The 14091-nt window shown below is 39.9% G+C and overlaps 1 protein-coding gene across 3 annotated transcripts; it reads left to right on the forward strand.

The window, feature by feature from the left end:
- Positions 1 to 839: 839 nt before the first annotated feature.
- On the forward strand, positions 840 to 8448 carry NR4A2 (nuclear receptor subfamily 4 group A member 2). 3 transcript variants are annotated; one of them, XM_063933702.1, is made up of 8 exons: positions 840 to 998; positions 2358 to 2482; positions 3063 to 3925; positions 4931 to 5060; positions 5747 to 5910; positions 6479 to 6681; positions 6853 to 7031; positions 7142 to 8448. In XM_063933702.1, exons 3-8 carry the CDS (start codon positions 3065 to 3067, stop codon positions 7396 to 7398), a joined length of 1794 nt encoding a protein of 597 aa, XP_063789772.1. In that variant the 5' UTR covers positions 840 to 998; positions 2358 to 2482; positions 3063 to 3064; the 3' UTR covers positions 7399 to 8448. The 3 variants fall into 3 exon arrangements, with proteins under 3 accessions (XP_063789772.1, XP_063789773.1, XP_063789774.1); XM_063933703.1 differs by having other exon boundaries at positions 5747 to 5835; XM_063933704.1 differs by having other exon boundaries at positions 3241 to 3925.
- Positions 8449 to 14091: the final 5643 nt, after the last annotated feature.

Here is a 14091-nt window from a genome sequence, read left to right on the forward strand (position 1 = left end):
GGTTCTTCTCCACTGGACGTGCAGCTGCTGCAGAACCTCTTGGGGGCAAAAAAAACTGAGCTGTCACTCAATGACTGTTTGGTTGTCAGATCTCATACTATAGTGAGGAAAAGCAGAAGCTGAGAGGTCAGAGGCAACGTTGCCATCTATGAGTTTCAATCATTTCATTGCTGGAACAAAATTAACTATAAACTCGCTAATTAAAGACTGCCAGCTAGTAATCAGAAGTGGTATATATGTGTGTGTGTGTGTGTGTATAAATAGATACATACACATATACGGAGCATCACTAGAATGGTTATTATGCATAGACATACACATACATTCTGTATATGTGTTCATTTGCATACATGTATATGTACAGTATACACACACACACACACACACACACACACACACACACACACACACACACACACACACACACACACACACACACACGTGTTAGCATAGTGGTTGCACAGAGTGATAGTACCATGTCACACTATTACAATGTTGTGCAGGGGGGGGCCACATAAGATGATCAGGTACATGGGTCTATGTGTGTGGCTGGTCCCCTGCACTTGCACCAGTCCCAGCCCCTGCCAGCAGCCCCCACTCACACTCTCCCTCGGGCTGCCCCCACTAGGCAGGCTGAATGCAGAGAGCGAGAACCCGGCTGGCTCCCACCTTACACCCGGCTCGCACAGTGACGCCACATCGGAAATTTACCAAAAGCCAACAGCGAGCACGGAGCTGGTGAGAGCGGCTGCGGATTGGCCGGCCCCGCTGACGTCGGCTGACGCTCGCCGCCTGTAGGGTGATAGCAGTGGAAGCCTGAGCCAGTCAGCCCACATAAACAAAGGCACATTGGAGGGACGGGCTCAGAGCGCTGCGAAGTAGTACAGCAAGTTCCCCGCCGCCGCTGCCGCCGCTGCTGCACGGTCACACACACAGGGATGTGCTCACATCTGGCTGCATAGGGAGAGAGAGGCGCCGCTGCTGCCCCAGCACTGCAAGTAAGTGGCCGCTCTGCCTGCTGCTGCGTGCCGGCTCTTGGGACCATCTGCCCACTGCACTCATGTGCTGCTGCTATAGCGCAGCCTGGTAGCAAGTGGCACATCATGGATCGGGACAAGCGGCAAACTTTCATTGCCCACCTATCAGGCCTGGATCTGGGTGTTTTACGTTATAGGAAAGTTGTCAGGTACCTGTCATGCTGCATTCTAGATGGCTTTTCGCTCTGCCAGTGGCTGTGGAAGGAAGCAAACATTCTGCCCATAGGCTTGTGTGTGTGTGTGTGTGTGTGTGTGTGTGTGTGTGTGTGTGTGTGTGTATGTATGTATGTATGTATATATATATATATATATATATTTATTCTGTGATGTTTTTTTAATATATATATATATATATATATATATATAAAATGTGTTTGTGTGTGTGTGTGTATATATATATATATATATATATATATATACATATACACATACATACATACATACATATGCATGTGGCTGTAAGTTGGTGAATACCTATCAGAGATGCTTGCTCCTGCTTTGCCTGTAGTGTAGTTACCCTGCTAGTAGCTGGCACAGGGGGAGGTGATGTTCCGGTCTCCTAGTTACTGTACACGGGGCCATCAGCTGTAAGAGGTGATGCAGACCAATTAATTTAGAACAGAGCTGGATGCCTTGATACAATGTAATGCACTAATAAGCAATATTACCAGAGGTCTGTCTCTGTACAGAGGTGACAGCCACAGGAGGCGGCTTCCCTAGATACTGCCACACTACTTGATGAATTGTACTTACACTTGATATAAATAATGACTTATGCATCAGCTGTGTTTAGGTACTGCTGGGTATAGCTGAGATAACGATGGTCCTTTTGGCTCTACAGAGATGCTAAGTATTTCCTATGATTTGTGCTGTAAATAATCAGGGATGTATAGAAAGTGAAATGAATATTGGATGTGAGGAGAGATGTGGAGACTGGGTGGCATGCACTGGGCCTTCCTATGTCACCTCTGATGGGTAGATTTGTGTCCTGTCACAATATAAATGCCTGTCTTGTTATGCACTAATTGATTTCTCGGGCACACTTATATAAAGTGAACACCCACTACGATCAGTATAATGACTCACTGCCTGGTGAGTATATACAGTGATTTATAGTGGCCGGGGACAGGGATTCCTCCACTGACTCATGTGCAGTTGTACACTAACATAGTTATTTAATGATCACTGTGTTTTCTGCTACCTGTCTGACATGGGAGAGTGGCATTATAGTGAAAACTTCCCAGGTGTTGTTATGCTGTCACAACGTGGACATAATTTAGTGGCTGCTTTCATTGATTGTGTCCTGTATTTCTGTTCCAGGAACATATGCTGGAACCGTGGCTGATCAGAAACTGAATATTTTGTATCGTGGAGATCTGTCCCAACTAGAATTACAACACTGTCCACCTTCACTTTCATCGAAAACGCCAGCAGCCCGGCTGAAGGTTTGTTCATTTATTATTATAGAGAAAGGAGGGGGGGGGGGGGGGGGGGGGGGGGGTTGGGGCTATGGAGGGGGAAATTCAACAATTTTAGGGGGTTAAAATCATGAGTTTGCATTCAGATAGCACCAATAGGACGTTATATAGATATTATAAACTTCGTACGGACTGTGATTGTGAAGCGTTGGCTATCAGAAAGGGGGGCCAGTTGTTGTGACCTGTTTGGGATAAAGGGAATCGAAGTTTAGAAGAAATGGAGTGTATTAGAGTTTCTGCACTTTACAGAAGAAATAAGCAGCTTGTGGTCGCCAGCTGTTGTGGCACTACAAGTTCCAGCAGACAATCATTGGCAGGGCACGCTCTAGCTTGCTGCCCCACATTGGCTGGTTTGCCCATGCCAGCTCCTTGAGCTTGCCATAAAGTAAAGACACCTTTGGGAATTTTTAAGGGTGGGTATAACACCTTGGTGTTAAAGTTGAAATCCTGTATGTTTAGGGGTAAATGAAACAATGCTTGAAATTGAAAATTGGTAGGAGTGCGCAGTTGAACAGTATGGGTATCTATTTAATTGTTTCATTTACAGCCATGCCCTGTGTTCAGGCTCAGTATGGGTCATCGCCACAAGGAGCCAGCCCAGCTACCCAGAGCTACAGTTACCACTCTTCAGGAGAATACAGCTCCGATTTCTTAACTCCAGAGTTTGTCAAGTTTAGCATGGACCTGACCAACACTGAAATCACTGCAACCACTTCTCTCCCCAGCTTTAGTACCTTTATGGACAACTACAACTCCAGCTACGACGTCAAGCCACCTTGCTTGTACCAAATGCCCATCTCTGGCCAGCAGTCTTCAATAAAAGTTGAAGATATTCAGATGCACAGCTACCAGCAGCACAGTCACCTGGCACCCCAGTCCGAGGAGATGATACCACATTCGGGCTCAGTCTACTACAAACCCTCTTCACCCCCAACTTCTAACACCCCAGGTTTCCCTGTCCAACACAGTCCAATGTGGGATGACCCTGGATCCCTCCACAGCTTCCATCAGAACTATGTTGCTACCACCCACATGATTGATCAGAGGAAAGGTCCTATGTCCAGACTCTCGTTGTTCTCCTTCAAGCAGTCTCCTCCTGGGACACCAGTGTCTAGTTGCCAAATGAGATTCGATGGGCACCATGTATCTATGAACCCTGAGGCGTCAGGAGCCCACCATTTGGTGGATGGTCAGACTTTTGCCGTCCCTAACCCCATCAGAAAACAAGCAGCAATGGGTTTTCCTGGACTCCAACTTGGCCACGCGTCCCAACTCATTGACAGCCAGGTCCCCTCACCCCCTTCCAGAGGTTCCCCATCAAACGAGGGGCTTTGTGCGGTCTGTGGGGACAATGCTGCTTGCCAGCACTATGGAGTTCGTACTTGTGAAGGGTGCAAAGGATTTTTCAAGGTGAGCAGAAGTCTTATTATCTTCTCATTGTGCTTGTCAGCCTCATAAGTCACGTTTTTCATGATAACACTCTCTAAATGGCACAGCGTCTCCAATCAGAACATGTAAACTCTACACATTTCTCTGTCTGCTAAATGAAATTCCTCTATAGTAGTCATACATTGGGAACAATAAGTGACAATTATAAGTCTCTGGTGTAGCTATTCAAGATGCAGAATCCTAATGCCGGCCTGAACACTTTTTCGTTCTGTTGGAACAATCAATTTTCTATAATATTTGTGAAATAAATAAATATTTTTTTAAAAAAAACAAGTCTCTATATAAAGGACATTTGGGAACTGAGTGCTAGCCTTGTGACTGTAGCTTTTTTTTCTATTGAAAAATTGTAAAGAATGCAAAATCCTGCAGCAAAGCCTTAATTTGCTGTGCATGGTAAAACAATTCCCACTTAAAGGGAAATAAAATAAGTACAATTAGACATTGCTGCCAGTGCTTCTAGTACATATCCTCCGATTCTCATTTCTTTGCTTGTGTTTGGTTGAACATTTCTATTTGCATGTGCTACAAGCAGCCTTCCCCCCTTTAGATATAAATTGGTTAGGACAGAGAACCGTGTCTTAGCTAACCAAGTGGAACAGAATTCCCTATGGTAAAATTAAGTGATCTCTTTATTTCAGCGTCCTCATTGAATAATCGTATCATTTGAAATAGAAACGTCTCTAAGGGATGTAAATAATATGAATGCCCACGGAATTGTATTTACTGAACGCCTTCTCGTTGCCTTCTTGGCATATAAAATACAGCTAGATCTGGTAGGACAGCTCCAGTGTTAACGCTATCAATTATTCTGCTGTTACATGCCGTGCACACACATCCATAGACCAGTGACATCCCTGCCATAGACAATAAGCCCCAGCCGTTCACACGCATTATTCTCATTCCAGATCGTAATGAGAATTAACAAATCAAGTCTAATGCAAACTCCCTTCTCCTTCTCTCTTTCAGCGCACGGTCCAGAAAAATGCGAAATATGTTTGTTTAGCAAATAAAAACTGTCCGGTTGACAAACGACGTAGAAATAGGTGTCAGTATTGTCGCTTCCAGAAGTGCCTTGCAGTTGGAATGGTCAAAGAAGGTACATAACCTATATGAATTTCCTTTATTCATACACACACACACACACACACACACACACACACACACACACACACACACACACACACACACACACACACACACACACACACACACACACGTATGTGTGTATGTGTCACACGCCGTTATTTGATAATATATTATACATGGAATACTGGGAGTGGCAGAGGTAACTTTTAAAACTTTGATTGCAGTAGATCTGTGTGACTTTGTAAATTAGGCTATTCGTAAATTGAAAACCTTTTTAATATTGTTCAGTAGTCCCTGGCTGAAACTATCCAAAGTCTCACAGAGAGGGAGGAAACCTAGGTTTGGGCTTATAAATGAATAGATTTTGTTAAGTATTATTTCATTACAATGGATTTATTTGCATTATGGCTACAGGGACGAGTGGCAGGCTGGTTTGTTGTCCCTGATTTGCAGCAGCAGAGATATATGTGTGTGGGGAAGAGTGGGGAGTGGGGATGGCATTGGGGAGAATCTGGTGCCAGGGAATTTACAAGACACCAGTTCTGATGTTCATTGTATTGTTCATAAATTAGCCCAGCGCACACAGCAGGCAGACTGGGCTGAAGGGTGCCTTTGTAAAGAGGCAGGGGGCATTGTGTGCCAGGAATGTGAGTGGGAACCAAGTCCTAAACATCTTGATCTTTTCTTTGCTTGCAGTGGTTCGCACTGACAGCTTGAAAGGTCGAAGGGGTCGCTTGCCATCCAAGCCCAAGAGTCCCCAGGAGCCGTCGCCCCCCAGCCCCCCGGTGAGTCTGATCAGTGCCCTAGTGAGAGCCCACGTCGATTCCAACCCGGCAATGAGCAGCCTGGACTATTCCAGGGTAAGTGGGAGTCTGGACTGGAAGACTCAGCAGCCTTCATAGGGCACCATAAAAAATATGCCCCTTCCCCGATCTATATGTACCCCTTAAATTGTCTGTTGCCAAATCTAGAATATTTTTCTGGGTACGAATTAATTTCATCTCAGAATCCCGTGGTTAAATAAACGAATCTCTTCTCTTGCACTTAATAGTGTAATCGCACAACTGGCTCTGACGGCTTTGGCCTCAAACCTTTATGGTCTTAGGAAATCAGAGCTTTAAGAACACTCATGATAACTACATTATACTATATTTATGTACTATAATAAAAACATGCCAATGAGCGCCCATATTCCCGCATGGTTGCTGGGATTTAGAATTTAAGTCCAGACCTGGTGCCACTTTCCATAATGAACTGACTGGCAGTGGGGGCATCTTATTTTGCTGCTAGCCACAGTGATTTTTAATTGTTGCAAAAAAAAAAAAAAAAGTGTCCCGTTATAATAAAGGAGGTTGGCAATTTCACGGGTTATATATTTTGGAAATCGTCATTAAGGTTTTTATTTATTTATTTATTTTTGTTTTCCAGTTTCAAGCTAACCCAGAGTTCCAGATTAATGGCGATGACACTCAACACATACAGCAGTTTTACGATCTATTGACTGGATCCATGGAGATCATCAGAGGCTGGGCTGAGAAGATCCCAGGGTTTTCTGAGTTGCACAAACAGGATCAAGACCTCCTCTTTGAGTCTGCCTTCCTGGAACTCTTCGTCTTGCGGTTAGCCTACAGGTAATTACCAAACTAAGTTTTAATTGTTATATAAGCAACCCTCTTTCAAGGTCAATTGATTTGCATTTTATTGGCTCCGCAGTAATTAGGAGTCTTTTAAACGCCCATTTATTATTCTGATACTAATTAGTTTTTGTCTTTATTTTTTTTTTTTTTTTTAATTAACTGCAGGTCTAACCCAGCTGAGGGCAAGCTCATCTTCTGTAATGGGGCGGTCTTGCACAGGTTGCAATGCGTACGTGGCTTCGGGGAATGGATTGACTCTATTGTTGAATTTTCGTCCAATCTGCAAAGTATGAACATTGACATTTCGGCGTTTTCCTGTATTGCTGCTCTGGCCATGGTCACAGGTGAGGGTCCCACGCCATGCAAAGAACTCATGCCTTATATTTCTTCTTAGGAACGCAGAGGGGAGTTTTATTACAATTAACACGTCTATGTATTATTTTCTTTCTTGCAGAGAGACATGGACTTAAAGAACCAAAGCGAGTAGAGGAACTGCAAAATAAGATTGTAAACTGCCTAAAGGACCATGTTACATTCAATAACGGGGGACTAAATCGCCCAAACTACCTTTCCAAACTTCTAGGAAAACTCCCAGAGCTTCGCACGCTTTGCACGCAAGGCCTCCAGCGCATTTTCTACCTAAAATTGGAGGATTTGGTACCACCACCTGCTATCATTGATAAGCTCTTTTTGGACACATTGCCTTTTTAAATACTGACTTTTCAATGAACTTTAAAAATAAAAAATAAATAACATTACCAGACTAAGGGGACTCTCTACCTGTGAAAAAATATGCAGTTTGGTTGCCAAATTGCCAACAGTGACTTGTGGTATCTGCCAATGACAGAGAATGGGGCTCTTCAGGATCGAAAGACAAAGGACTCACCAATTACACTGCTATCAACTATCCATCATCAGTTGACAACGTTCCTAAAATAGAACAACATCTAACTAGTATAAAACATCTTTTAATTTGCTAAGTGCATTCATGATTGACCTCAGTAAATAGTTTTGAGGTGGCCAATCACATCGCCCCAACACAGACTAAAAATATAAATAAAAAGTTTTCTGTTGTAAAAGAAAGCTGTAATATATTGTGAAATACATGTTCAGTGGATGGCATGAAGGAAAAAGGCTTGTACATGTATAAAATACAGTTTAGCTATTTTTAATCATTTTGTGCCTATTTATGAATAAATATGAAACCGATTCTACAAGCTGTGTTTGCAAAAAAAATAATATGATAAATACTAATAAAAAAAATTGCATAAAAAGCATGTTTATACAGTGCTAGATCGGGAAATCTTATAGACAATTTCTTCTTCGGTAATGTCTATATTATATAAATAGTATTCAGACACTATGTAGTCTGCTAGATTTTATAAAGACTGGTGGTTATTCGAGCTTAAAAAAAGAAAAAACGTTTTCTGACCTGTAAAATAAGTAGGCACAAGTATTACAATAAACTGCCCATTGCAAAGGACATATATGTGTTTGTAACACCGTCCAACATTCCTTGTTTGTAAGTGTTGTATGTACTGTTGATGTTAATACGAAATTTATACAGTACCTTAGTTTATTTTTGTTGTCTAAGGCTAAATTAAACTTGCATGCAACAGCTTCGAACGGTTTCCAGGGACATCAAAGCATAACCGATGGAAATTACTGAGCACTTTCAGTTTTGTTTTTTTTATTGTCTCAAAAATTGTCAGTTAATATATTATTTCATGTTTGAAAGTAAAATTTGTAATACTGCCAGCAGTTTTAGTACGTTTCTTTTCTGTTACAGCGCATTGCAAATGCATTGTCTACAACCAGCCGTGTATGTTTTGTTCATTTATAGATATAGTTTTTATTTTTGTTCAGTCATTACAACGAAAATATGCGGGATAAATCTTATATTCAGAAATTCAAGAGAGTGTCATTTCCTTTAAAGAGCAACCTGATTTTGTTAATTCACAAGTCTGCACAGGTGTACATACCTGGTCGTAAAGGAATAAAGCACATGGTGGTAACTTATATAGATAATAGTATTTGTTTAGTATAAGCTTTAGAATTTATTTTATTTAAAAAATGACAAGTGATTTTAATCTCACATTGTTTCCTGCGCTTATTTTTTATTTCATTGACCCATTGATTATTTTAGGGAAAAAAGTAGAGAAATCCAAGTTCAGGATGTTTAAAATCACTTTTCAAGGATTTTGGAATATAATATAATAACAATATATATAACAATATATATATATATATATATATATATATATATATATATATTAGTTTCGGCAGAAGAACTGCTTTTTATATTTTGAATATCTGTTTATTAAAATAGCATTAAACTACATTACATTAAATATCTTTAAAGAACGAATCTGTAGAGGCAATGAATCTCTTTTATCCTGCATCGATTCCATGAAGAATACTTGTTATACAATTAGAGCACTTAATGTATGCTCTTAAATACCAATATATTAGTAGAGTTCTTTCAAAAGCCAGACAGCATATTGTGTACTGAATAGTCCTTAATTTGATAAGTAGACACGACTCTCACTTGCTGAGAGCCTTTTTTAATGGAATAAAATGTACTTATTGAGACCTGCCTTTGGATACAGGGCGCTTATTGTATGAGGCTTATCAGACAAATAAACAGTACAAAGATTGAGAAATAATCTCTTCCACGGTTATCAGTATCAGATTTTTATCAAAATAGAAATTCACTGACATCTCAAGAAAAAAAAAAATAGATTTTCAGGGTAGATGGAGGGTACATTTTAATCTTTAAAACAAAATAAGATAGCTGTATAATTATATTTGGTGGGGAGGAGGGGTTATTTACAGTTTTGCAAGACGTTTCTTATTCTCCACTGTTTTTTTAATGAAGGCTCAACAATTATGAATGAACCAACACAAATACTACCTGTTTCTTCAGATTCAATACTCATGTTCTACCTGCGAGATCTCGTATCATTTTCTTTTCTTTCCATTTTTTTAAATCATAACTACTTATCTGCAATATAAAAAATAAAATCGCTATTTTTTTTCTAAAGTCATTGCTGATAAAGTTCTTATACCCAGAATATAATATCACTGAAATATTGCAGGGAACCAGGAAACAGTGTTGGTAAAGGAGCTAAAATAAAGGAAACGTTATGGAAAAGCGGTTGGGAAATTGTTCTATCCCATTACCTGAGCCTATTAAATGTCATTTTTTTTTATTTTCCCATTTGTGCTATATTACATTTGTCTTATCGACCCCTCTATTTCCTTTAGCTTATCCCTTTTTTCGCCTCTCTCTTTTCTACAACGCTGATCCCACTTCTATTTAAAATGAGAAAATCAATAGTAGTGATTTAGTACAAATATTTAGCTGCATTTTCCCGGCACCTATCAGTAATGTTTAAGGGTTTCATTTAGCCACTAATCCCTTTTGAATATACGTATAGTAAACAGAATGAATCATTTCATCCCAAGATTAAAGTTCTCTCCCTTTCTGTAGTTTGACAGCATCAAGAACCTTTTGGATGGGGGTAATAACATGTATTAGCTTGTAACGCTCTAAATGTTAAAATTCACCAAATATTCTCCTAAAAATTATTATTATATTAATATTGCGACTTGCTGGGGATTTTTTTTGTGACTGACTTTGCGCACTGTTAAAATCCGCTAGTTTAAAGTCCTTGCAGTTTCAGCGACGTGTAAAAGGCAAATTGTGCCACGTTTATGCAGTTAGTGCAATCATGAAACACTGCGTACAATATGTACAGTCCAAATAATATTCTCCAGTGTTTGACACAAACGTAGAACAGTTTTGCAGTAAAGTTGGAAAACAGGACAAGAACGATAACCGAATTTACCGTATATTTGGAGTACGATTTCCCATGTACAGTATATTTGGAGTACGATTTCCCATGTACAGTATATTTGGAGTACGATTTCCCATGTTCAGTATATTTGGTGATAGATGTGTTAGTAAAGGGAATTGCTTATTTTATAAAGTAGAATTCGTGCACGAACATTACCATCCTCCGAGTATTTATTGTTATCTTGCACATATGAGTATGTCATTTGTCCATAACCCATCTATAGAGCACCAGGATGGGTACAGATTAAGGACAGTTGTGCCTCTGTTTATATTAAACCAACATTTCTAATCCCTACGAAGTGTGTGACTTCCAGACGAGTTCACTAACGTTGTATAAAGAAATGCACAAGTTGTTCATTTAACTCTTTCTGATCCGTTCATTCCAAACCTTTATTTTTTGAAATAGTTAAACTTGCAATCTCCATGTTTTGTATCAGTAATCTAGAAAGCAGCCAGTTGTGGCTGGCGTTCTCTAGCAGGCTGGAATACAATTGCTTGTTTATGGACACTCTGCAAACAAATGATTTTAGCAAGTAAGTACATTACAAAGTAAAATAAATCTGTTCACAGTAGCGTGATCCTGTTATGTAGCAGCTACAAATATATACGCAACAGAGACTATTGTATGCCTTGTACAATATTCTGCATTGCAGAACTAGTAACTTTCCTGCCGTCAAAGAACTAAAACGCGCAGCATGCCTTGCTAATGTAAGGCTGAGGCTGGCAGAACACGATGATACCTGTAGTTCCTCAGCAGCTGGAGAGACACCGGTTGCCTATCCCTGCTACATGGATTTAGCTGTCTAATGTGCTAGCAAGATTATTCTCTATGCTGCTTATGTTCTGCTAACACATTGTGCAAGCATTTAAGGAAAGCAAGGAGGTGCTGAGCGCGTGCTACAATTGTAATGACTGTGTGAAACAGAGTGACAATAGATCACCTTATTGCTAAGATACAGGACTATTGTTTGCAGTACTGTGGAATTGTATTGTGATGGATATTGCTAGTGATTGGTTCAGAGGGAGCTCACTGGTCCTTTTTTTACCAGGTAACTTTATGTCAGCGCACTGCAGGCGCCGTAACACAGATTGTCAGCATGTCAGAGCCAAGCTGTACCCGTTCCAGTCTGCTCTCTACACTACTGGGAAGTTTTAATGTTGCAAGCAAGCATGAGCTCAGTAGTATACAATAGGTTTAATGCAGCAATGAAAATCAGGCTACCTGGTCTAGCAATATATTACCAGCATTCATTCAGTGTAGAACATTTACACACCTGCGCCCCTGAGAGTCACTAGCATAGTGCAAATGTGCAGTCACTGGTACTAACCTATCAGCAATTAGCAGCTTAGTGCAAGTTGTACAGTTAAAGCTAATGACTGATTAGCAGCGAAGAGTTGCTGCACATTTTTGCATTATTTAGTAAATGGTTTATTGAGGGCAATCTGGCGATACAGCTGTTTAGTAGACTGACAAAGTGACTTTCCTCCAGATTACATTTATTACAGTTATTAACTGTTTCACTTGCTATACACTCTTTAGCAGATCAGTCCCATGTATGGATAGACCAGTAACCAAAGTATTTGTCATGTCTAAATAAATGAGAGCTGGTTGGGTCTCTATGATTGTGCGTTTTTATATTCCCACAACAGGATCTTCACACTTGATCAGCGTGGCTCATGTAATATTACATATATGTATTATGTGGAAGTGTATTTACACCAGGGAAAAGTAATCATCAGTAACTGTTCCCGTGTGTGAGGACAGCTGACACATTTATATAAGAGTCTTCTGCAAGTTACAGATAGAGATTAGCAATATTGGAAGTAAAGGGGTGGGGCCACAATATCATGACCTACAGTACTAATAGAAAGTTGTTTACTATATACATTATATTATACTTTGATAGGGCTGTGTGGTGTACTTGTAGATCCATGCATGTTTTATACATCATTTAACTACTATAACAACAACATTAAAATATATAAATGTAAAAAAGTCAAGAATGTGGGTAATGTTGACATTATCCAGACAATACTTGATGAGCGATACAACTTTGTAAAAAAAAAAACCCATAAAAAAAAAAATCTAATTCATTTTGAAAACAGTTTAATGTTGTATCCCCCTCCCCTGTGTATATAATATGTAGCAGGGATGATATTTGCTGAATTTGGACTTGAAGGATGTACTGGAGATAAAAAATAAAAACGTTTAAGGGGTCTATTTACTAAGCTTTGGAGAGAGCTGAAGTGTAGAGAGATAAAGTACCAGCCAATCAGTTCCTGTCATGTTACAGGCTGTGTTTGAAAAGTGTCAGGAGCTGGTTGGTACTTTACCTCTCTCCCTATGGGCGTTTCTATAAAGGCTGTACCCATATATTATACCTACCCCTCTGGAGTCTCACAGCAGCAGCCCTGCACTGCAGACTCAAATAAATTGGAAAATGCCAGCTGCGCCATTTCCGAGTGATTTGTATGCACACTGATGTCCCACTTGTATCTGTTCTTTATCTCTCTCCAAGGCTTAGTATAGACCCTTTAATCTACGTCCACCACACACAAACATACTGTCAGCTCTCACATACTATTTAAACCTTCAGCAGTTGACAAGTGTTTTATTAATACCCTCATTTTTTTATGATTAATTTGATAAAAATGACTACAACTTTTACTCCTGCATTTATGCTTGCAGTACATGGTGGAAAAAATGTGTTGTCTTATCTATGAATATGAGTTCGAAGTCTCTGTATGTAATAATTTTATAGCAAATATTTTCATCCAATAGTAAACTACTAAGGCTCTTCACTAAACGTATGTCTAAGTAAATAGTTTTGTTACAGGAGCTGGCATTCTCAGAACTACAATAACAATAATCTGTATTACAGCTATTTGCACCTTCTAGCCTTACACTGGCAAAGCATTCTGGGAGCTGTTGTTTAGTAACAAGTAGAGCTGGTGATCACCAATCCTGAACTGTCTGGCAAATTAGCCCCTGGATCTGGAAGAATGTAGCAGCAATTTAGACACTCACCTTGCCATCTGTTTTTAATTTGATTAGTAACATGGATGGCCAGAATAGTTTGAGGCAGTCAGCGGGTATGCCAAACAGGGCACAATGTTTCCTGATGGGGTTTTAATATCAGGCTGTACCACTCAACCAGATTAATGCCCTACATTTTCAAATACCCAATATGTTTCAAGTGCAACGCTGCAAATAGAAAGTTGTGTACTACACATGATCATATTATTATATTATAATCTCATCGTGCCCTAGGCAAGATTTTTGCTTGGCTGCCTTGCTTCCCTCCACCTGTAAACCCCCCTTTCCCCAATATAACAACATTTTAATGTAATTTGGGCGACTCAATGCCCACTAGTTCCTAGACAGTAGCCAGGGCCCATAATGGATGATCTGGCTCTTTCGTGTGCATGTATCCTAACTGATCTAAAAAAACAAAAAAACAAACAAAAAAAAAACTGTTGACACTAATTGTCCAATTAGAACTGATCAGAGTTTGGTCCTGCCCCAGTGCTAGTTCTGTCCCTGG

Source organism: Pseudophryne corroboree, chromosome 7 (assembly GCF_028390025.1).
Source record: "Pseudophryne corroboree isolate aPseCor3 chromosome 7, aPseCor3.hap2, whole genome shotgun sequence".
In the NCBI taxonomy this organism is placed as follows: Eukaryota; Metazoa; Chordata; class Amphibia; order Anura; family Myobatrachidae; genus Pseudophryne; species Pseudophryne corroboree.